Source organism: Dermochelys coriacea, chromosome 24 (assembly GCF_009764565.3).
Source record: "Dermochelys coriacea isolate rDerCor1 chromosome 24, rDerCor1.pri.v4, whole genome shotgun sequence".
Lineage (NCBI taxonomy): Eukaryota > Metazoa > Chordata > Testudines > Dermochelyidae > Dermochelys > Dermochelys coriacea.
In genome coordinates, this window is record NC_050091.1 from 743,434 (window position 1) to 766,631 (window position 23,198).

At 63.2% G+C, this 23,198-nt stretch overlaps 2 protein-coding genes across 6 annotated transcripts in view; one reads left to right on the forward strand and one right to left on the reverse strand.

Annotated features, from left to right (window-relative positions):
• The first annotated feature begins 160 nt into the window (after positions 1 to 160).
• Positions 161 to 14,859, forward strand: DCST2 (DC-STAMP domain containing 2). Its single transcript, XM_038383336.2, has 15 exons — positions 161 to 479; positions 770 to 940; positions 1,133 to 1,234; positions 2,008 to 2,202; positions 2,552 to 2,617; positions 3,126 to 3,339; positions 9,205 to 9,362; positions 9,482 to 9,646; positions 10,842 to 11,009; positions 11,340 to 11,440; positions 11,709 to 11,839; positions 12,396 to 12,523; positions 12,692 to 12,785; positions 13,704 to 13,964; positions 14,461 to 14,859. The coding sequence occupies exons 1-15, from the start codon at positions 161 to 163 to the stop codon at positions 14,588 to 14,590; spliced, it is 2,403 nt and encodes an 800-aa protein (XP_038239264.2). The 3' UTR covers positions 14,591 to 14,859.
• A 266-nt stretch (positions 14,860 to 15,125) lies between these two features.
• The window catches only part of ZBTB7B (zinc finger and BTB domain containing 7B), a 33,012-nt gene continuing 24,939 nt past the window's right edge, over positions 15,126 to 23,198 (reverse strand). For all 5 annotated transcript variants that reach the window (XM_038383199.2, XM_038383198.2, XM_043501837.1 and 2 more), the window contains exons 2-3: positions 18,743 to 19,758; positions 15,126 to 17,885 (exon numbers count right to left, since the gene is read on the reverse strand). In XM_038383199.2, coding sequence (XP_038239127.1) covers positions 17,456 to 17,885; positions 18,743 to 19,749 — 1,437 coding nt within the window. In that variant the 5' untranslated portion in view covers positions 19,750 to 19,758 and the 3' untranslated portion in view covers positions 15,126 to 17,455. The remainder of the gene's footprint in view (positions 17,886 to 18,742; positions 19,759 to 23,198) is intronic.

Consider the following 23,198-nt stretch of genomic DNA (forward strand, 5'->3'; position numbering starts at 1 on the left):
TTGGGGGTGGGGCAGGGAGGAGGCTGAGGAGCGTGGGGAGAGGGGCCATGGGTCTGGAGGTGTCTGGGTCCCAGCGATGCCTCGTCTCTCTGCAGACCCGGGCCCCATTCCGTGGGGCGAAGCAGAGGATTGGGGGGGTCCTCCCCCCAGCGCCAGTTCCATGGGGCTTGTCTCAGCTCTCCGCAGGGCTCTGGGCACATCAAGGCAGGGCCCGTGGCCCAGGAGCAAGAAGGGCAGTGGCGGGCCAGGGCTGGCAGGGGAGAGCCCCGTGCGGGGCGTGGTGCACAGCACGTGTGGCTTCGTCCTGGGCATTACCCTGGCCAGCCTCTACGGCGCCCTGGTGCTCTTCGCGCAGAGCTACAGCATCTGGTACTGCCTGGTGTCCAGCGCCACCCTGGGCACCGGCCTGGGGCTGGGCATGGCCTTCTCCAGCAAGGTGCGCGTCACCGTCCTGCTCATGCTGCCCCACGTCTTCTCCAGTAAGTGCCCCCCGCCAGCCCCAGGATCCCCAGCCCCCTGATCCCACAGGGACCAAACCCAGAGCCAGGATCACCCGGCGTCACACCCCCTGGGGTCCCCGGGCTGCCCGACATACCGGCCGTGCCCCTGCCTGGCAGACCATGTGCGGCCACAGGGAGTGAGCAGAAGAGGCAGCTCGCCCCGCACCCTCCACCCAGCGCCCAGCTCCCAGTCTGCCCCCCGGAGCATCCCCTCAGACCCTGCCCTGCCTGCCCCACTGATGCTGTGGGGTGCCTGCCGCCCCCTGCAGGGCAGGGGAAGAACATGCTTCTGCTGGTGGCACTGGGCATGGCCATGCAGGGGCCCTGCACCAACATCCTGCGGAACTTCACCCGAGCGGCCCAGTCCGTGTCCTGCGGCGCCGAGCTCACGCTCAACCAGACGGCCGAGATGCTGCAGAGAGCCAGGGAGCCGCTGCTCAGTGAGACGGGGAGCGGCGGGGGTCACAAGTGGGGAGCTGGGGGGGCAGGGAAGGATCCATTGTGGAAGCTGGGGGGAGGGCTAGGTGTTTCAGGGGGATCGGGGCATCCCATGGGGGGTGCTGTGGGGTGCCCCCTGTGGGGAGCAGTGGGAGGCTCTTGGGGGGGGTTGCTCACCATGTCCTTGCCCCCAGATGCACTGACCAGGATCAAGGCCATCGCCCAGAAGGCCAAGGTGGTGGGCGACCGCGTCCGCAAGTTCTTCCGCTCCGTCATGGACTCCGTGCGACACGTTGGTAAGTCGGAGGGGGTGGGGGGGCCGGGACACGGCACCAACAGCAACCACCTCCTGCTGGCCCCTCCAGCCCAGGTCAGCTCAGCCTGCAGCCTGCTCAACCCACCCCAGGCCAGCCCCCCACCTGCTCCATCTGCCCCCTAGGCCATGACCCCCACCTGTCCCACCTGCCCCCAGCTAGTCCCCCCAGGTCAACTCAGCTTGCAGCCTGCCCCCTCCCCTGGCTATAACCCCCCTCCTGTCCCACCCTGCCCCGTCTGACCCCACCCCCTCAGCCATCCAAAACCCCAATCCCCCCCGCCAACCCCCAGCCTATCTGACCCCTCACCCTAGCCAGACCCCAAACAGCAACCCTCAACTTGTTCCTCCATACCTGCCTCCAGGCTGGGACCCCATTCACTACCCCCAGCCAGCCCCCAACCCCAGTCCATGACCTGTCCCCCCACCCCTTCCAGCGAACCCCCAGCCAGCCCCACCCCTGCTTCCGTTCTGTGTGCTTGCCAGGGCAGGGGGAGGTAGGCACCAGCTGTGGCTTGGAGCAAAGCCCATCTCCTGCGCCCCACATGGTGCCACATGGCCCTGTCCTCATGCCCCAATCCCCCCCACAGCCCCATGCCCTCCATGGTGCTGCCCATATGCCCCTTCCCTGTGCCCCATGATTCTGCCTTCATACCCTGCCTTGCAACCCCTTACTCATGGCCCTACGCCACCTTGCCCACCCTCGAACCCCTGCCCTGCTGCCCCCCAGGATGCCCTGTCATGCTATCCCCACAGCCCGGGCCCTGCGGAACGTGTGGTACTGGTTGGTGCACATGGGCGAGGTGTGCAACCAGGAGCTGGGCGCCCCCTACACCAAGTGCCTGCGGCTCTTCGACACAGCCAAGGAGGAGTGTGAGCGTGTCATCCCTGCCCTCTTCTTCCTCTGCTACATCCTCCTCCTCTTCAAGCCGCTCTGTGGCCTGGCCAATGGTGAGTTCCCTGGGCAGGGGCAGGACCAGGGGTGAGTTCCCTGGGGGCAGGGCTAATGGTGTGTAAGTACACTGAGGTGGGGCCAATGGAGTATGTGAGTCTCCAGGGGGCGGGGCCAACATCTCTAGGGGGCGGGGCTATGCTCCATCATTGAATCCCAGCAATGTGAGGCTGGAAGGGACCATGAGGGTGCAGCCCCCGGCACAGAGGCAGGACCCAGTGACCCTAGACCAGGGAGTGTGGGGCACCCTTGGGGCCTGCTGGGTACGGCTGGCCGAGACAATAGGTCCGGAGCCCCCCAGCTTGCTTGGGCACAGCTCCCCCATGCGGCCCCCCACTTTCCCCACAGTGCTCCTGGTCTTCTGCGTCATCCCCCAATACGTGGGGCCCTTCCTGCGCAGCAAAGTCGTGGCCCGTGAGTGCCAGGGGCCCGGGGTGGGGTGGGGTGGGGCGGGGGGCATATCCCCACAACGCAGCCCTCCATGTGCTGGGGGAGGGCTGGCGTGTAGACCTGGGAAGGAGCAGCCCCCCCCAGCCATGTGCCAGCAGCACTGCACTGCCCTGCGTCCATTTTCCCCTAGGCCCCAGCCCCCACTGCTCTTCCCCCAGGGCTCCCCCCTCCTCCAGCCCACTGGAGACTCCCCCACCCTCAGCCCCCTGCCCCCTCCAGGTCTCCTCCACCTCCAGTCCCCTATAGGGATTCACATCCCTCCATGGCTCTGCCACCCAGGCCCCACCCCAGCTCTCACCCCCTCCGCGGCTCTGCTCCCCCCCAGCTCTCACCGCCCTGCCGCTTTACCCCCCCACCTCCCTATAGCTTTGCCCCCCCAGCACTCACCGCCCTGCCGCTTTACCCTCCCACCTCCCTACAGCTCTGCCCCCCCCAGCTCTCAGCCCCCGCCCCCCTGTGGCTTGCCCCCCAGCTGTCCTGAGGGTGCTGAACCGTGTGCGCAAGGAGTTTGAGTTCAACATCTCGGCCGTGAACCGGTTTGACGTCAGCCTCAACTCCACCAAGAGCCTGGCCCAGGTGGCCCTGGACATCATGGAGGCCATTGGCCTGCGGCTGCAGCCGGCCCGTGAGGTGCTGACCCTCTGCACACACATCTCCTCCGTCGTCCTCCTCTACCTGTACCTGCAGTGAGTGCTTCCCGCAGCCCCCTGCTCCAGCCACCAGACCCCACTGCCCCCAGAGCCGGGGGAGAACCCGGGACCCCTGCTCCAGCCACCAGACCCCACTGCCCCCAGAGCCGGGAGAGAACCCGGGACCCCTGCTCCAGCCACCAGACCGCACTGCCCCCAGAGCCGGGACAGCCCCCGGGACCCCTGCTCCAGCCACCAAACCCCACTGCCCCCAGAGCCAGGGACAGCCCCCGGGACGCCTGCTCCAGACACCAGACCCCACTGCTCCCAGAGCCGGGGGGAGAACCCGGGACCTCTGCTCCAGCCACCAGACCCCACTGTCCCCAGAGTCAGGGACAGCCCGCAGGACCCCTGCTCCAGACACCAGACCTCTCTGCCCCCAGAGTCGGGGCGAGAACCCGGCACCCCTGCTCCAGCCACCAGACCCCACTGCACTCAGAGCTGGGGGAGAACCCGGGACCCCTACTCCAGCCACCAGACCCCACTGCTCTCAGAGCCACAGGGAGAGCCCGGGACCACTGCTCCAGCCACCAGACCCCACTGCCCCTAGAGCCACAGGGAGAACCCGGGACCACTGCTCCAGCCACCAGACCCCACTGCCCCCAGAGCCGGGTGGGAGAACCTGGGACCTCTGCTCCAGCCACCAGAACCCACTGCTCCCAGAGCTGGGGGGAGAACCCGGGAGTCCTGGCTCCCAGCTCCCTGCTCCAACCACTAGATTCCACTTCCCTCCCAGAGCCAGGGGGGAGAACCCAGGAGTCCTGGCTCCCCTGCCCTGCTCCCGGGGCCGCTCCCCTGTGTCACAGAGTCCCTGAGCGATGCTCTGGAACTGCTCCCTACGAAGCCAGGCAGGACTCTGGGGGAGTCTCCTCTCTGGGAGCAGCCTGTCTGCAGGACACACAGCTCACCCGGTTCCCCCCTTCCTGGGTCTGACCTCGGAGCATCCAGCATCCTCTGCCCCTCCCTGTACTCCCCACAGCGAGTCCACCCAGGCGGGGTCCTGGGGAAGCCAGAGGGTCCTGCCCCCCAACTCCGCAGTCAGACGGGACTCCCAGCCAGCCAGTAACACAGAAGGTTTATTAGACGACAGGAACATGGTCTAAACCAGAGCTTGTAGGTGCAGAGAACAGGACCCCTCAGCTGGGTCCATTTTGGGAGGCAGTGAACCAGACAACCACGTCTGCACTTCACTCTATGTCCCCAGCCAGCCCCAAACTGAAACTCTCTCCAGCCCCCCCCCCCCCCGCTTTGTCCCTTTCCCAGGCCAGGAGGGCACCTGATTCCTTTGTTCTCCAGCCCTTTAGCTCTCACCTTGCAGGGGGGAAGGGCCCAGGCCATCAGTTGCCAGGAAACAGGGTGTCGGCCATTCTCTGTGTCCAGACCCCTGCACACACCTGCCCTCTATGGCTCTGCAACGATCACACACCCTTATCCCACCACCTAGATACTTAAGAACTACTAGGGGAAACTGAGGCACCCCCACACTATTCAAAGGAAACATTAAGAACAGTCCCACTTCGTCACATCTCTCCCCCCTTCGAGACCGAACTGAGCGGGGTCACTTTAGCCGGTGACCTGGGAAGTTCAAAGCCACCAACGTTCCCATGGATGCCCCAGCATCTCTCCCGTTCCTTGGTGGGAGTTACACCAGGCCCTTCCAGTTTCACGCCCTCCCTTAGGTCGGGGGTGGTCAATAACATTCGCATGCCACATGTGGGAAGGTTTATGCGGCCCGTGCCCTTTTGCCACCCCAAAACCCCCGGGGGTCAAACTGGGATCAGGTCTTCTCCCAGCGCTCCAGTCTGGAGGCCTGCGATTCGGGCTCTCTTGGTTAAGAGCCCCCATCTTGACCTGGGCCACATACTGTTCACTTAGAGAACTAGCATGGAGACATCCCTTTCTCAACAACCTCGTCTCCCCAACAAGCTGGCCAAACACAGCCACTTGGTTACAGGACTGTAACTTTCTTAACAGCTTTCACTTCATCTGAGACCTTCTCAAAGCCATCCACACTGGATCTTTCAACAGGAAAGTCAGCGGCTTCATTCACAACAGAAAATTTTTGACTGTTAGGAACTGAAACTTCCTTGATTAAATCACTTTCACACCCTTCAGTGGCAGTGAACTGCTTGCAAAGACGCCATGAGGATTCCTTTCCCTAGGGGCTTTTCTATGCAACAATTCACCCTTCACAGAAATTCTGCCCTTACCCTCTTTACCTAGGGCTTGCTCTAGAGGAACACTTTCCTGAGCAACAACAGACTCTTTCTGGGTCTCACTTACATCCAGAATCACTCTGGCCCATCAGGCGGATTCCTACACAATCCCCTTTCAGGCAAACCTACAGACTTCCTAGATAAAAGGTTAGAAGCATTCGCCTTCCCTTTGCCACACACAAGTTCAGGAATCTTTTCCTTCTTGCTACAGGTTTCCACACCCTCAGTAGGTAACAGGGTCAAATCACCTTTCCGCTCTCCTTGTGCCCTGGCTAGGATCTCACCCTGATTAGACAGAGTTGCTACAGCCTTTCCCAGCCACACACTAGCAACAGGCAAAATACAAGCACCAGAATTGTCTGGTCTCTGGGATTTTACATAGACACTAACTGGATGCGACCTAGTTACAGGGCCATTCTCCCCAGGCAGACACAAACTTAGGGCCATTCCCTTCCTGGGCTTTAGCTGAATCCAGAACCAACTCTGAGACAACTGCACTATTCTCAACCATCCCAGGCTGAAAGGCCCCTTCTGCCTGCTCCACAGACAAAGAAGAGCCGGAAAAACTTTCTCCTTTCCCAGACACACAGCTCGGGATCATTCCCCTGGTCCCAGCACACAGGGCTGTTCACAGACAACTGCTTGGAGACCAGGGTAGCTCCCTCCACAGGCAAGTCAATACCCCTGACAGACACAGGCACGTTCCTTCCCTGTCCCAATTCTCCACCCAGCTGACAGGTAAGGTCCAGGGACACTCATCTTCCACTCTCCTCGCCTTCCCACGCTGCTGACTAGACACAGCCATCGGCTCACAAGGCTGCCTAGGCTCGTCCAAACTTTCTTTACCAAGCACCTTGCCACTCCCAACAGATCCCCTGCCCTGCCCGTGTCTCCCCCCCTCAGCTGGGGTCTCAGCTCCCCCTGTGCTCAGCGCTGCCCTTGCTGTCCCCGTGGGGGTAGGCAGCGAGCTCACTGCTGTCCTCACTGCATCAGAGCTAGCGTGAGCCCCCTCTCTGGTGTGCAAGGGGGCAGGGAGCATCTCTCTGTCCCACCCAGCCCCAGGGGTCTGGTTACAGGCAGGCAGGTATCCTGAGCCTAGCAGCTCCTCCCTGCTGCCAGCCAGGTCATCTGCATTTTCACTGACCATTTGACTCTCTGCCGATTGGTTCCCTGGATTCAAATTCAAACCCTCGGCCGTTACAGGAGCAGGGCCTGGATCCTGTCCCAAAGAGAGACAGTCACCCCCCAACAGGGTGTCACAGCTGATATCCTGGAGAACCCCAACGACCAGCCAGCCCCACCCCTCCTGGGTCTGCACAGGGATCTGGGCCATAGGCAGGGTGAGGGGCTTCATCCCTGGGACCCTCACCCACCTCACCCAGCCCCTCAACCTCTGAGGCTGCACCACCAGGGGCCTGACAACAGTTCTCTCTGTCCCAGGATCTCGCCACCCCAGGAATGTCTCCCCATTGACCATCACCTTCTGCTCCCACTGGAGGTCCAAGGGGCCTGGCCCCAGGGAACTCCACACAGACATATAGGTTGGGGTCAGGAGTGGGAGCCTGTGCACCTCCCCACCCATCTGGCTGACGGAGTCTATGGCCTTGGGACCCAGCAAGGGAGCTAGACATCGGGGCTTTTCTGCAGAGTCCCCCTCGTTCAAATCACCAGCCTGCTCCAAGGCAGTGAGGGGGCATCCACATCCCCCCCTCCTTAACCAGGGGCAGCAATTTAGTCTCGAGGTTCCCTGCGGAACTGGCACCCCAGGGTCTATCCCCGCTCACCCATGCGAGGTCCCCTCTGCCTCTCTGCTCCACCACCACCAGTTCATGCTGCTGCTGCTCCTGCAGCTCTTACTTGGACTCTTGCTGTCTCTCCCAGTCCTCTTGCTCTCTCGGACTCAGCTCCAATCCCATCCGTCTCCGATCCCCAGATGGGGAACCTGATCGTGAAGACCCTCATCTGGTCGGGGACAGGACTCTTGGGGATGCCTGGCTACCACTCCAGCTGCTCCCAGATCCTGCTATAGCCCCATTGGGGTCAGGAATCTGTTCCTTAGGGCGGTCACCCTCCTACAGCTGCACGATTAACTGTGCTTTGGTGAACTTTCCAATGCACAACCCTCTCTTTCTGCACAGGGTTACAATGTCCTTCTTAAGGAGATGGTGACAGGCCCTCACTCCGCTCTTCCCAAGTTGTTGTGGACTCACAGGCCTGTGTGCTCTCAGCTCCCCACGGTTTCCAGGGAGAACCCCTAGTGTGCCAGCCCTTCTCGAGGTCACCACCTCTTTGCCAGGGTTGAGCTGCAGGCTCCTCCACCCCTGGGACCACTTGCTGCAATCCTCAGGGGAACCCTACATAATAACAGGTTTCAGAGTTGCAGCCGTGTTAGTCTGTATTCACAAAAAAGAAAAGGAGGACTTGTGGCACCTTAGAGACTAACAAATTTATTTGAGCATAAGCTTTCGTGAGCTACAGCTCACTTCATCGGATGCAACCAATGAATGCATTGGATGCATCCGATGAAGTGTGCTGTAGCTCACGAAAGCTTATGCTCAAATAAATTTGTTAGTCTCTAAGTTGCCACAAGTACTCCTTTTCTTTTTTTCAGGGGAACCCTGTTACTGCAAAAGTCCTTCTCTCTCCCAGGGCCAAGATGCAGGCTCCTCCACCCCTGAGACTGCTCACCACAGTCCTCAGGGGGACCCCATTACTGCACATTCCTTCTCGCTGGTCACACACTTCCAGGGGTTAACAGCCCCCTGAAACCACTCCTCTCTGAGCCTTCAGCAAGCGTGGTCCTCTTCAATCCACTTCGTTTTACTGCTCCCCAGTCACTTACTGCAGGAAGCGCCATCCACGGGGTGCACTACATCCCACCACTGACACCAGCTGTCACGGAGTCCCCGGATGATGCTCTGGAACTGCTCGCTACAAAGCCAGGCAGGACTCTGGGGAAGTCTCCTTTCTGGGAGCAGCCTGTCTGCAAGACACACAGCTCCCCCGGCTTCCCCCTTCCTGGGTCTGACCTCGGAGCATTCAGCATCCTCTGCCCTTCCGTGCGCTTCTCACAGCGAGTCCGCCCATGCGGGGTCCTGGGGAACCCAGAGGGTCCTGCCCCCCAAGTCCACAGTCAGATGTGACTCTCAGCCAGCCAGCAAAATAGAGGTTTATTAGATGACAGGGGCATGGTCTAACACAGAGCTTGTAGGTGCAGAGAACAGGACTCCTCAGCTGGATCCATTTTGGGGAGCAGTGAGCCAGACGACCAAATCTGCACTTCACTCCATGTCCCCAGCCAGCCCCAAACTGCCTCCCCCTCCAGCCCCCCCTCCTCTGGGCTTTGTCCCTCTCCTGGGCCAGGAGGGCACCAGATTCCTTTGTTCTCCAGCCCTTTAGCTCTCACCTTGCAGGGGGGAAGGGCCCAGGCCATCAGTTGCCAGGAAACAGGGTGTCGGCCATTCTCTGTGTCCAGACCCCTGCACACACCTGCCCTCTAGGGCTCTGCAAGGATCATACACCCTTATCCCACCACCTAGATACTTAAGAACTGCCTAGGGGAAACTGAGGCACCCCCACGATATTCAGAGGAAACATTAAGAACGGTCCCGCTTCGTCACACCCCCTCAGCCTGGTGTCCCCACAGGGCCCTGCTCTATCGCAGACGGTACCTGCACGACGACGACTTCGACAATATCTATATCACCCAGCGCTTCCTGGCCATGGACGTACTGCGGGCGCAGCAGGGCAGGCCCACCGTGCTGCCCCTCTCCGCACGGGAGAGCACCAAGTACATCTGCCCAGGTAAGGGGCTGCGGGCAGGGCCCAGCAGGGAGCAGAAGGGCAGGGCCTTGGGCCGAGGGGGCTGTTCCCACCCGGCTCCCACCCGCTCTCAATGGAGCGCCGTTTCCCACCTGGCACAGGCTCCCTGTTCCTGTCACGCCGCGAGCGCTTTGGTTACAGCCTGGCCCTGGTCGGCGTCCTGCGTCATGTGCTTCTCGTCCTCATCCTCATCCTCCTTGACTACGGTGTCTTCTGGCTGCTTGACCTGGTCCGCTACCAGCTGCACGGCGAGATCGTTGCCAGGGGTGAGTGCCCCGGCCCAGCCCCTGTCCCTCCCTGACCATCCTTCGGGGCTCCCTCTTTGGGCCGGCTGAGCCCCCTTGGCAAGGCCCACCTGCCCCTGGTGCCCCAGGGATGGCACATTGGGGAGCAGCACACTACCACTAACCTGGCCCTGCCGTAGACCAGCCCCCAGCCACTCCCTGCCCACTCCCGGCCCTGCCAGCCGCTGGGTGTCACGGAGTCCCTGGGCGATGCTCTGGAACTGCTCCCTACGAAGCCAGGCAAGACTCTGGGGGAGTCTCCTCTCTGGGAGCAGCCTGTCTGCAGGGGACACAGCTCACCCGGCTCCCCCCTTCCTGGGTCTGACCTCGGAGCATCCAGCATCCTCTGCCCCTCCGTGCGCTTCCCACAGCGAGTCCGCCCAGGCGGGGTCCTGGGGGAGGCCAGAGGGTCCTGCCCCCCAACTCCACAGTCAGACGGGACTCTCAGCCAGCCGGTAAATCAGAGGTTTATTAAGGTTTCAGAGTAGCAGCCGTGTTAGTCTGTATCCGCAAAAAGAAAAGGAGGACTTGTGGCACCTTAGAAACTAACAAATTTATTTGAGCATAAGCTTTCATGAGCTACAGCTCACTTCATCAGATGCATTTATTAGAGGTTTATTAGACAACAGGAACATGGTCTAACACAGAGCTTGTAGGTGCAGAGAACAGGACCCCTTAGCTGGGTCCATTTTGTGGGGCAATGAGCCAGACCACCCCGTCTGCACTTCACTCCATTTCCCCAGCCAGCCCCAAACTGAAACTCTCTCCAGCCCTCCCCCCTTCTCTGGGCTTTGTCCCTCTCCTGGGCCAGGAGGTCACTGGATTCCTTTGTTCTCCAACCCTTTAGCTCTCACCTTGCAGGGGGGAAGGGCCCAGGCCATCAGCTGCCAGGAAACAGGGTGTCGGCCATTCTCTGTGTCCAGACCCCAGCACACACCTGCCCTCCAGGGCCCTGCCACGATCATCCACCCTTATCCCACCCCCTAGATACTTAAGAACTGCATAGGGGAAACTGAGGCACCCCCACAATATTCAGAGGAGACATTAAGAACAGTCCCGCTTCGTCACACTGGGCCCCCAGCCTCTCTCCGCCCACACCCAGCCCTTGCAGCCGCTGAGCCCCCCAGCCTCTCTCCTCCCTGCCCAGTCCTGCATGACCCGGCCCATCTGCCCACAGCACCCGTGGTGATGAGCATCAGTGTGAACGGGACGGGCTACATGGGAGAGATCTACCGCGACCTGGTCTCGTCGTTTGACGCCCTGCAGCGCGGCAACATCAGCGTGCTGTCCCGCCGGTGCCACCTGAGTCCTGCCGAGCCGGACTACCGCACCTACCTGCTCATCGGTGAGCAGCCAGGGGGGCCGGGGGCGGGCACCTGCCCTCACTGCTTGAGCAGGCCTGGGCACAGCCAGGTGCACGTGTGTGCTGGGGGTTCTCCCGTCTGTGTGTGCAAGGCCCTGTGTGGCCAAACCTATGGCTCACCAGCCCGCAGGGGAGAGCTGCACCCACAGGGCTCAGCCTCAGCCCCCCTCCGATCAGCATGGCTGGCAGATGCCCCCCACTGCACCCAGCACCCCTCTCCCACATTGTGTCCCCCTGCTGTGATCAACAGCCCCTCGCCCCCCCACTATGCCCAGCCCCCCATGTGTGACTGGCACCCCTCCCTGCTCACAGGACTCATGTACGGCGTGTGCTTCTTCATCGCTATCTTTGGCAGCTACGTAGGGCGCTTACGCAGGATCGTGTGCGCCTCTTATTACCCCTCCCGCGAGCAGGTGAGACCCCCCCGTTAGCCGGAGAGACGGTAGGCCTGGGCCCTTCCCTGGGCCCTCAGCGTGGGAATCTCTCCACACCCCCACCAGCCAGGACATGGCCCCTTGTAATGGACATGGTCCCCCCAGACCCCCAACACGCCCCCCCTGCCCCATGCTGCTCACATGCGCCCCCGGCCCCCCGCCGTTCACATGCACCCTCACACCCAGCCCCTCCCCCTATGATCATCCCCAGCCCAGCCCCTCCAGTGCTCATCCCCTCGTGCCCTAGGAGCGGACGTGCTTCCTCTACAACAGCATCCTGACGCGGCGGACAGGCCTGGCGAGCTCCATGCTCCGGGCCACGAGACAGCGGGCAGCCGACGAAGGCCACACCAACCTGCTCCTCATCCTCGCCTCCAAGTAAGGGAGCCCCCTCCCGCCTGGGGGCCAGCCCCACAGTCTCGAGGGGCCACTGGGAGCTTTGGAGCCAGGTGCCTGGGTAGGGTTGAACCATCCCTGGGGCGCCTGCAGGGGCCTGGTGCTGCCTGGGCCCCTGGGTCTTTCCATCCGTGGGGTTCCTGGGATCCATTCCAGGCCCTGGCGGCCAGCCCGCCCCATTCATCCCTGGGGAAGGAGCTAGGAGCCTGTGCAAGGCCCCTGCCTGGCAGCTCTGGAGACCTGAGGGGGGGCCTGTGAGCCCCTAGTGTGAGGGGTGGCATGACCCAGTCTGAGATCCCATGAGCCTGTCCCCCTACCCTGTGTAACCCTCTCTGTGCACACTTCGTGACCAGCTCATCAGCCCCCCCACAGTGCAATCCCCTCTCCTGTGCAGGTTGAGTGACCTCCCCCACTGGATAACCCCCAGTCCCGTCCTGCAACCCCCGCACTGTGCAACTCCCTGTTGTGCATACCCAGTGACCCCCACCAGTGCAATCCCCCCTCCTGTGAGTGACCCGCCCCAGCTCTGTGCCCATAGGTTGCCCCTGTGCGCCTGGCTGGCACGAAGGATGGGCGTCCACCAGCAGTACTGCATGGGCTGTGGGCACATCGGCGGGGGGGCCGCCAGCCAGGACTTCATCACCTGCATCACCCCTGACTGCAGAGGTAGGAAGCAGGGCGCAGGCGACAGCAAGGGGAGGGGAGCCTGGGACTGAGGGGGCAGCAGAGGGCAGGACTGGAGGGGGAACGGGGGGTGGGTGACACTTCCCTCCCCCGGGCATGGGCAGCCAGAGCGGAGTCTGACACCCCTGCCTGCCCTGCTCCCCTCCCCAGGGATCTACTGCAGGGCATGCTACCAGCTGCTCAGCAATATCTGCTCCATCTGCATGGCCCCCCTGGCCTACCAGGGCGACATGGACGAAGAGATGTGAGTGAGGGCAGGAGGGGCACCCGTGCCCACCATGGGGCACAGAGCCCACGGCAGGGGGGCTGGCATCAGCTGGGGGCAGGGGCATCATGGGCATGGCTTGCGTGACTGCTGCCCTTCAGGCAATGCCACGAGAACCCCCGGGGGAGGGGTGACATCTCCCCTCCCATTGGCTGCCTGCCCCACCGTCCCACCTCCTTGCGCAGGGTAGCCAATCAGCTGCTGGAGGAGGCAGGCCGTGTTCTCACCCCCTCTGTTCTCATGGGGTGGGGAACAGAAGAAATAGGATCTCAGGCCACACCCCTCCCCCCACGGCTCCTCTGACCAATGAGATGGCTCCTCTGCCCCCCGCCAACATCCAGCATGGAATGGGGAGAGGGGACCCCACTGCAGTGGCCCCCCCAGCCTGGGAAAGTGGGTAAAGAGCCCCTGGAGGAGCAGAGGTGGGGTTGGGGGTACAGAACTGATGGGGGGGAGAAGCGGAGCCAAAATCACCTTAATGAATCAGAGAGCCATGGAAACACTAATTGTCCCTCACAGCACCAGGGTGGCGGGGAAATAAAAATCAAACCACCCCAAAACCCACCAGCTCATCTATATTTACAGCTCTCTGGAGCATGGGGGCCAATCATGTAATGGGGAGGGGAGGGGGGGTCCGGTGCATTATTTCTGGCCCCCCCCAGGCTGGCATTGGCCGTTTGATGCCGGTCGTTTAGAGCTCCGACTTGGATACCTTACGACACAACATGCCAGTTGGGGCATGAGGAAGGAGGCTCGGGGCTGGAGCTGGTGTTGCCAGTTGGGCCCTGGGCTAGGCTCCCCCCCAGGGCTGGGGTCCAGGCTGTGGGTGGGTGAGAGCCAAGGGGCCCAGCGGGAGGAGATGGCCCCCCTGCCGCAGCCTTGCCCTGGGCCCCACAGAGACTCCAGTGACGAGGAGACTGTGGGGCTGTGGCTGCGTGCCACACGGGCGCTGCGGGGGCAGGAGCAGGAGCAGAGGTGCCGACTGCGCCAGCTGCTGAGAAGGCGCATCCGCCAGATGGTGCAAGGCCAGGGGTCCTGCCGGCGCCTGCCCCAGGAGCTGGCCAAGTGGGTCTGGGCCCAGCTGAAGGAGGATGAGAGTGGAGACAGCACCGGGGCCAGCACTCCCAGCCCCACGGCAGCAGCTGACGACAGCTCTAGGTGAGCGGCTGGGAACGGGGCAGGGGCATAGGCCCAAGGGGGCAGGTCCAGGTGCCAGGGCCCATACGGCAGAGCCAAGAGGCTTATGCTATAGGGGAGGGCCCTTACCTGCCCCACACTGGGTCAGCACAGGCTGCCTTTTCACCCACGTTTCCAGCAATCCGGCCCCTGCCCGCCCTGGCACGACTACAGCCCAGCCCGGAAGTCAGAAGGGATTTCGACTGGGGGGCCCTGTGACCTCACGCAGGGGTCTTGCTGCCACCCAAACATGGCCCAGCCCGGATTTCTGAAAGACAATGTTGGCAGCCGCTGGGGGGTGAGCTGACGGGGCCTGGGGAGGGGGCTCCCGGCCCTCTGGAAGAAGCAGAGAGGGGAGGAAGAGGGAGAGCAGGTACATGGGGCCAGCAGGATTGCGTGGGAGGGGAGTGCAGGGGCCAGGTGCTGAAGGCCTATCTGCCAGCTCTGATCTCATGGGCCTTCTCTCTCTGCCCCCCAGCGACCTGGACTTCGGCTACCAGAACCAGCCTGAGGACAGTGACGGGGAGGGAGGGCCCCTGCCGGGGCCCAGCCCCCCAGAGCAGGGGGAGCTGGAGGAAGTGAAGACAATCCCAGATACCAGCCACTGAGGGAAGCACCAGCAGCCTGGCCCGTACCAAGGAGACAGATGCACAGGGCAGGCGGGGGCACTGGGCAGATGGTCCTGCCCCCCAATGTCCATCTGGCTCCAGGGCTGCACAGGCTCTGGCCTGGGCACCAGGGGACTTCCCCCTGCCTGGGAGTCGGGTCCCCAGGGACTGCGCGGGAGGGGCAGCCATCAATAAAGTGCCCTGGGGCTCAGGCTGATCTGTGCATTGGACTCTCTGCCGTGGGGGGGCAGTGGCGGCTCTGGGTGCAAGACGCCTCCCAAGAAGGGTACAAGGAGAGGGCCCAATGTCTGCATCCCCCCGTCTCTCTGTGGGAAGGGGCTGCTGTTACCCTAGAAACCCCCATTTACCCCCTGCCCCACCAGGTCCCCCACTATTGACCCTGCAGAGCCTGGGCCCCAGGGCCAGGAGCAGGATCAGCCCAGGAGCCCTGGGTCCCCAGCACAGGCAGGGTCTGGGGCCAGGCCCTGCTCCCCGAACCAGCCAGCCAGCCACACACAGACAGGAGCGCCGAGGGTCCCTGCTTCTCCGTTTATTATCAAGCAGCCTTTGTTTAAAAAATAAAAACAACAGCAACCAAAAAGCGCGTGCGGGGCCCGCCCCTGGGCCAGCTCCCGCTGATTCGAGTCGAAGTTTGGTTTCTTTACACTAGAGAAGTTCAAGTAGCCGAGATTTCAAGTTCACCATAAGGCACTTTAAAGCCAGGCCCCCTGCCCCGCCCCCGGCAAAGGACTGACACTGATGGCAGACAGCACTGGGGGCTAGGAGGGGGAAGAAATATATTACATCATCTCTTTAAATATAGATAAACTCTGATTTGGGGCTAATACTCCCCGGGTGCTCCGGGGGCTGGGGGGCACTGCTGCCAGGGCAGACGGGAATGTGCAAACAGCAGAGATGCCCCTCGGGAGAGGAAAGCCACACGTCTGGGGTGCCCCTGGGGCTCATCTGCCTCCGCAGGAGGGTATAGGCCCCCAGCCCACAGAACGGGCCCCCCTCCCCTTCCCGGGCCAACTTGCCCAAATAGTGCAACCAGAGAAAGCAGCGAGGAGTGCAGGGGCAAGTGAGGCCCACGGGGGGGGGGGGGGGCTCCTCAGTTAAGGCATGGAGGTGCAGAGAGCACCCTAGATTTGCATTTCCCTGCAGTGGACAGCTGTGGGCAGGGGGCTCTAAATGACAGTGACCCACAGTCCACTTCCACAAGCTATTTACAGGGGGGGAGGCTGAGAAAGCCAGTGGGCGCTGGGGGACACCAGCTCTGCCCCAGGGCACTAAGTGCTTTTCCTCCACCCAGCTGGTAAATAAAAACATACAGCTTTAAAAACCATGGGCTGGCGAATGCACGGGGAGGGGGGGCAGCACAGCTCCTCCCAGGGCATCGCTACGTGACCCCCACATCCCCAGGCCCTGCAGGGTCCTAGGCACGCATGGCGCTTGAGCCAGCCAACCCCACAGGAGGGGGGAGCATGAAGTCCCCACTCTGCAGAGCCAGCTCCGTGGGGTGCAGGGCCAGCCACAGGCACCAGGGAGGCCACCAGGTGGCGCCCCATGGCCAGCTGTCAGGGCGGCCCAGCACCCCAGTGCTGGGGGTGCAACCAGGCCTGGCACACGGAGGGTTACACACACCTGATTCATATAGGGAAGGGGCACCTGGTACAAACTGGCTCCAGGTACAGCCTGTCCCACCCATGGGGCTGGTGGCTCCCTGCCAGCTGGAGCGGTGTGGACATGCTGCCCCCCCACCCAGCTCTGAGCACCAGCCAGCAGGGAGGGGCTGTGAGCTGGCAGAACCGCGAGATCCCTTCTCATCCCCCTTGGGCAGCGCAGACACACCAGCCAGCACCTGGCACTGCCCCCCAGGCTGTGGGAGGGGCAGGGCGAGGCCCCCCCAGCATTTAATTGTGCAAATCCGCCAGGGGGAGTTTCCCCCTTTGCATAATTCAGAACAAACAGCGACGGGAAAAACAGGAACAGAAACTTGCGTCGTCAAGTGAGACAGTTTGTGTGGGGAATAGCTTCCCGCCCAGGGAGCAGGGTCAGGCTGCAGCCCCGCCCCAACCTGGGAACAGAACCCAGGAGTCCTGGCCCCCAGACCCCTGCTCTAACCCCCCAGACCCCCCTCCCCTCCCAGAGCTGGGGACAGAACTGAGAAGTCCTGGGCCCCAGCACCCGACTAACCCACCAGACCCCATTCCCCTCCCAGAACCAGGGATAGAACCCAGGAGTCCTGGCTCCCAGCTCCCCCCGCTTCTAACCCACCAGACCCCACTCCCATCCCAGAACCAGGGATAGAACCCAGGAGTCCTGGCTCCCAGCTCCCCCCCCTTCTAACCCACCAGACCCCACTCCCCTCCCAAAGCCAAGGACAGGACCCAGGAGTCCTGGCTCCCAGACCCACCTGCTCTAACCCACCAGTCCCCGTCCCCTCCCAGAACCCAGGAGTCTTGATTCCCCATCCTCTGCCAGCTCTTTGAAGAGCGGAGAGACACGAGGAGAAGAGGTCCAGCCTGCAGCCCCTGCTCCAGGGGAGCTGGGATGTACTCCTTGGGCAGCCCCGCCTACCTCCCCCCCACAGGACCCACATGCCCAAAAGCCCCAGACGGTCCTTATTGCTTCTTGTGCCCGCTCCCACCAGGGGCAGGGTCGGTGTGCTCCAGCTGGGGGCGCTGTGATGCACTATCCCCAGGGGGTGCTGGGTCTCCGCCCTGCCCAGCCCAGCCCCTGCTCACCCCACTCCCAGCCCCGGAGCGGGAGCTGCTGGGGCTGTGCCCGCAGCAGCCCCCCACCAGGGCAGGGCAGCGCCCGCCATGGGGATAGTGCCTCTGGCTGCCCGCCTGGGGCGGGGCCCTACGCTGTCTCCACAGGGACGGCCCCATCCAGCTGCGGCCCCTCCTCCCCCTCCTCCTCTTCCTCATCCTCGTTGGGCGGGGGGGCGCGGGCCGGGTCCCAGAAGCGGGCCAGCGAGAGGCGCAGGCTCTCCAGGCGCCCGTTGGACAGGTCAAGGCCCTGGGGGCCAGCGGGTGGCGGGGGTGGCTCTTCGCGGCGGCGCCGGCGTGTCCGCACCTCCAGGCAGTTCTGGCCCTTGAGGTGGCGCTGCAGGTGGTCGTCCTTGGCGAAGGCCTTGTGGCAGAGGTAGCACTCGTAGGGCCGGGCGCCCGTGTGCAGGTGCATGTGGTTCTTCAGGTCGTAGCTGTGCAGAAAGCGGGCGCTGCAGTGCTGGCAGGAGTAGGGCCGTTCGCCCGTGTGCTTCCTCATGTGAATCTTCAGCTTGTCGTTCCTGCGGGGGATGGGGAAGAGACCCATGAGTGGGGGTTGAGGGTAGGGGCAGGAAGCACCTGTCGGTGGGAGATGCCCGTCGGCAGGGGCAGTGACTCTGGGCCAGGAGATGCCCAAGCAAGGGGCAGAATCACATGAGAACTGCCCCTACTCCCCCGACACAGGGCTGCTCCCTGCCCCCCCCCCAGCGCACACAACCATTGTCCCAGCTGGGCGCCGTCATCCATCCCCTGGCATGGGAACGTAAGAAGGGCCCTACGGGGTGAGACCAAAGGTCCATCTAGCCCAGTACCCTGTTTTCTGGCAGTGGCCAATGGCAGGTGTCCCAGAGGGAATGAACAGAACAGGGACTCATCAAGTGATCCATCCCGTCGGCCACTCCCAGCTTCTGGCAAACAGCGGCTGGGGACCCCATCCCTGCCCATCCTGGCTAATAACCATTGAGGGACTGATCCTCCATGAACTGATCTAGTTCTTTTTGGAACCCCGTTATAGTCTCAGCCCTCACAACATCCTCTGGCAAGGAGTTCCAGAGGTTGACTGTGTGTTGTGTGAAAAAAATACTTCCTTTTGTTTGTTTTAAATCTGCTGCTTATTCATTTCATTTAGTGTGCCCTAGTTCTTGTGTTACGAGAAGAAGTAAATAAGGAAGTGTTATTTACTCTCTCCACACCAGTCATGATTTTATAGACCTCTATCATATCCCCCCTTAGTCGTGAAGCAGGGGTGCGCGTGTGGAAATCAGCAAGCAAAGTGGGGGGCAGGGGTGCACAGGAGGGAAACCTACAGGGTGAAGTGGGGGTGCCAAGGTCACAGCAGTGCACTCGCCAGGTGAAGCGGGGATGCAGGGGGACTCACCGGGTGAAGCGGACGCCACACACCTCACAGGCGAACGGCTTCTCGCCTGTGTGGGTGCGCATATGCCGGGGCAGCTTGCCCGCACCATGGATGACCTTGTGGCAGACGGGGCACTCCTGGGGCATCTGGGAGCGACGCTTGCGCACCAGCTTGTCGGGGCTGTCCAGGCCGGGGGCCAGGGGCTCCTGCTGCAGGGAGCTCAGGTAGGCCATGAGGTCAGGGTCAATGGGGTCCTCGTCAGAGCCAGCATCCTCGGGGGACAGGGCTGGCTGGTAGGGGTAGGGATACGGGTAGGGATAGGGGTGTGGGGGCAGCTCCTCCTCCTCAGCTGCCTCGTAGCCCTCGTAGGGCTGGGCCAGGCCCTCGGGCACCGGGGGCAGCAGGGGAGAGGGCTCCCGAGGCTCGGGCAAGGGGCTGCCGGGGCCCGACTCCTCAGTGTGGTGATTGAGGCGGGAGGATCGGGCTTGCAGGAACTTGCGGGTCTTCTTGCTGCGGCGGGGGGCCGGGCGGGCAGGGAGCAGGGTGGCCCCGGGTCCGTCCGGCAGGGCGGCGAAGGCCTCGAGGTAGCGGCGCGCCCGCTCGCAGTCCCCGTCGTCGGGCCCGGGCGCCTCCCGCCCGCTGCCCTGCAGGATCTCCACGCAGGCGGTGATGACGCAGGGGATCTCCAGCAGCTGGGCAGCCTGCAGCACCTCGCCCATGTTGGCGTTGCTGATGGTGAGCGTGGCCGTGTAGGCGAACTCCAGCAGCGCGCCCAGCGCCTCAGGCCCCACGAAGTCCAGCTCGCAGACCTCCTGCCCCACGCCTGGCCCCGGCCCCGCAAACAGCTTCTTGAAGTAGCGGCTGCAGCCAGCCAGCACGGCCCGGTGGGTGCGGTACTCCAGCCCCCGCGTCTTGATGGTCACGTCGCACAGCACCCCCAGCTGGCGCTGCTCGTTCAGGCTGCTCAGCAACTCGCTGCTGTGGTCCGGGAAGGGGATGCCGATCAGGTCATCCTCGGGGCTCCCCATCCTCCTCACCTGTGGGCAGAGACAGGGCCTGGTCAGAGCCTTGCGCCCCCACGCTCACTGCGGCACCAGCCTCGGCTTCTGCAAGTCTTGGCCGGGGGGCAGCGAAGGCAGCTCCCACACTGGGACTAGCCCTGCCCTGAGCCAGGCCATACAGGGGGCTGGGCCCCCTCCCCAGAGCTTCAACACTCAAGCCCCAGGGATAACCCCTCCACTGCCCCAGGGAGCAGCCAGGGCCCTCAGCCCTACAGGGCCTAGGGGGAGGGAAGCAGCCCACAGGGCCACATGGAAGTGGGAGGGAGCAGCCACTCAAAGGAAACTTCTGTGGTGAAAGCGCTAGGTGTGCTGGCTCCACCATCGATTGAGGAAACCCCCCCGCCCCGAAGCGGTGCCAATGCCGGTGCGCAGAGGGGGAGTGGGTGTGCAGCCCCCCAGCACAGCAGATTCCTAGAAGAGATAACACCGGCGCCACGCTCTCACGGCACCGATAAAATCTGCCCCGAGGAGCTCAGACTGACGCCAACTGGGCGGGGGGAGCAGTACTTGCGGGACCCCTAAGCAGAGGGCAACGTCTGGTGCTGGGAAGGTGCACCTGAAATTCAGCAGCTCCTTGCCCCTCATCTCAAGGGTGTCAGCAGCCCCTCCCCCGCCCCCCAGGGCAGACCCACTGGCAGACCCACTGAGCTGGGGACCCATTTGCACTAAAGTCAGATGCTGCTAGGGGCTCCCTATCCCCAGCAGATACCAGCTGCCTCCCAGAGCCGGGGAGGGGAAGAGAAGTCTGTGCAGGAAGCCAGCTGGGGAGGGGGGCACAGGGAGCAGGGCAGGGGACACACCTACACCCAGGGCTTAGATTCACTCCTGGGCAAAGGCCCCCTGCCAGGAACCGGGGCTTCGCCTTCCCCCGCAGCCCAGACACAGCCACAGCACCCGCTCGCCGCCCCCCTCGGTACGACCACACCAAAGGGGGAAATCTCAGCATGCCGCATTTGAATTAGCAGCCGGCGTAGGCGGCTTCCTGAGCCACCACTCACAGCCCCCCAGCACCCAGCCCTGAGACCTCCCCTGGCACGCACCAGCTCTCCATGTGGGCATGAGACATGGGCACAGGGCCCCAACCTCGCCACCAAGCCCCTAATGGGGCAGATGCCCCCATCCCCGGGGCACACAAGGGCCCTGTGCTGGCAGCCCCAGCAGAGGCCAAGCGGACTGGCCTCTCTCTGCCCCAGACAGTGAGGGAACCGGGAGTGGGCAGGGGAGCGTGTCCAGCTGCTACCCGGGCTGCACTGGCACCAAGCAAGGGTCTCCTGGGCTCTCAGCCAAGTGAAGGGAGCCATGGACCCTGATAAAAGCAGTGCCAACTAGGTACCTCCCCACCCAAAGCTGAAGGCAGCAGGGCCATGGAGACCAACCCCCCTCCCCATCTGGGACACGGGGCTGGGCTTTGTTTGGGGCAGTACCAGCTCCCCACCCCACAGCACCCCCTGCCCCAGCCGCATTACAGCCCCTAAGAGCTCCAAGGCCCAGTGACATCACGAGCTCCGAGAGCCCCAGACCTGCCAGGGATCCAAACAGTGCAGGGGCAGCTGGGACTTAGCCAGAGCCAGGGATAGAACCCAGGAGTCCTGGCACCCACTGCCCGTCTCTCACCACTAGAGACTGCTGCCTCGGGGGGGAGCCTGCCCCAGCACTCCCCACTCCGAGCTGGTGAGGGGGCCAAGCAGAGCGGGATGAGCACCCAGGCTGGGGTAGGGCAGGACCCACGGCCACGGGCAGCTGGACCGGGGGCAGAGTGTAGCAAGGAATGAGGGTGAGTGAGGGGCCCCTCCCTGTCCCCAGCTGTGCGGGAAGGCAGGGGACATGCCCCCTCTTGCCCAGCTGGGGGAGGTGTGGACAGCAGCCCCATGGCAAACAGGCCCTGCCCCCCACGGCCGCTCCCTGTGCTTGGGTGCCAGCCAGCTGGGGCTGCCTCCCAGTGCAGGGAGGTGGGAACAGCGCTGCCCCTCCCCTCTCTGCCAAGCAGGATCCACCGGCAGGGCAGGCAGCAGCCTCCAATCAAGCAGGCGCCTGGGAAGGAGGCAGCGTCAGGGCCAGTTGTGCGAAGCAGAACAGGGCTGAAATCCCATCTCCAGGGTTTGGTCCAAGCCCCTGCCCAGATGCCTACACCAGGGACCTGCCAGCTATGCAGATCCTGCTGCCCCGCAGCACCCAGCCCTCCTGCCACCACGGAGCACTTTGCCTCTCCCATCTCTGGTGATGCTCCGCTCTGGGCTCAGCCCTACCCCGGCCACAGCAAGGAGCCCCCACTGCTGGGGAATGGGGCCTGAGGCAAGGGCTCCTGCTAGCTGGTGCTCGCCCCTGTTCAGCGCCTGGGGAGTGGGGCTACTGGATGGGAGGGGGGCAGGGACTGGTCCGTGGTCACACAGCAAGCCGGGAAGGGAACCCAGGAGTCCTGGCTCCCAGCCCCACGCACTCTAACTCACCAGACCCCACTCCCCTCCCTGAGCTGGGGACAGAACCCAGGAGTCCTGGCTCCCAGCACTGAGCGTTGAGCATTAGGCTGGGCCTTCTCCCAGCAGCCTCTCTCTCAGAGGGCGCAAGATGGGCTGGATCAGAGGGAGCAGATTAGCACAGATTAACCCATCACACCCCTCGGAGCAGACAAGCTGTGACAAAACCCCAATCAGATTAGGGAGGAGATTAGCAGGGGGATTAGCAGGCAGGAGATTTCACACACAGCAGATCAGCCCCAGTGAGTGGAGGGCATTGGAGTAGTTGGGGGACCCCCCCCCACAGAGCTAGGAGATCCTCAGGGAGCCCCTCACCCAAAGCCAGAGGCACAGGCTGTCCCAGGGCCGGGGGGCTCTCAAGGCAGGGACTGTGTCCCAGAACCCAGCACAACAGGTGCTGCCGTGACACAAAGCTCTGGCACAGACGGGGACCCAGCCAGCCCTGAGACAGGGGTGCTGAGCTGGGGATACCAGAGCATCTGCCAAGGGCAGAGGAGGAAGCAGAAAGACTGTCAGGAGGGAGGGGAACTGGCAGGAGGGGGGGAGCAGACCCAGGAGAGGCGGCAGCTCCAAGATGGGAGGGAGGGGCACAGGCAGAGCTGGGGGCCAGGCCTAGGATGGCAGGGGGCTGGGCATGGGGGGCATTGGCAGAGCGGGGGAGCAGGCCTGGGCTGGCAGGGAGGGGCACTGATAGAGGGGGTGGGGGTGCCTGGAATAGCAGGGGCTCTGGGGGTGGTCTGGGATTGCCATTTCTCATTCTAGCGGGCCCAGCACACAGGAATCCAGCCCCCACGTATTGTTTTGCTCCCTGTGTCCTGCAGCGCCAGGGAGCTGGGGCCAGCCAGAGCCGCCCGAACCCAAACACATGCATGGAAGAGGGGCGCCCGGCCTGGCCCTTCATGCTCTGCAGCTCTTCCCGTTTCCAGGGCAGCACCAGATTGC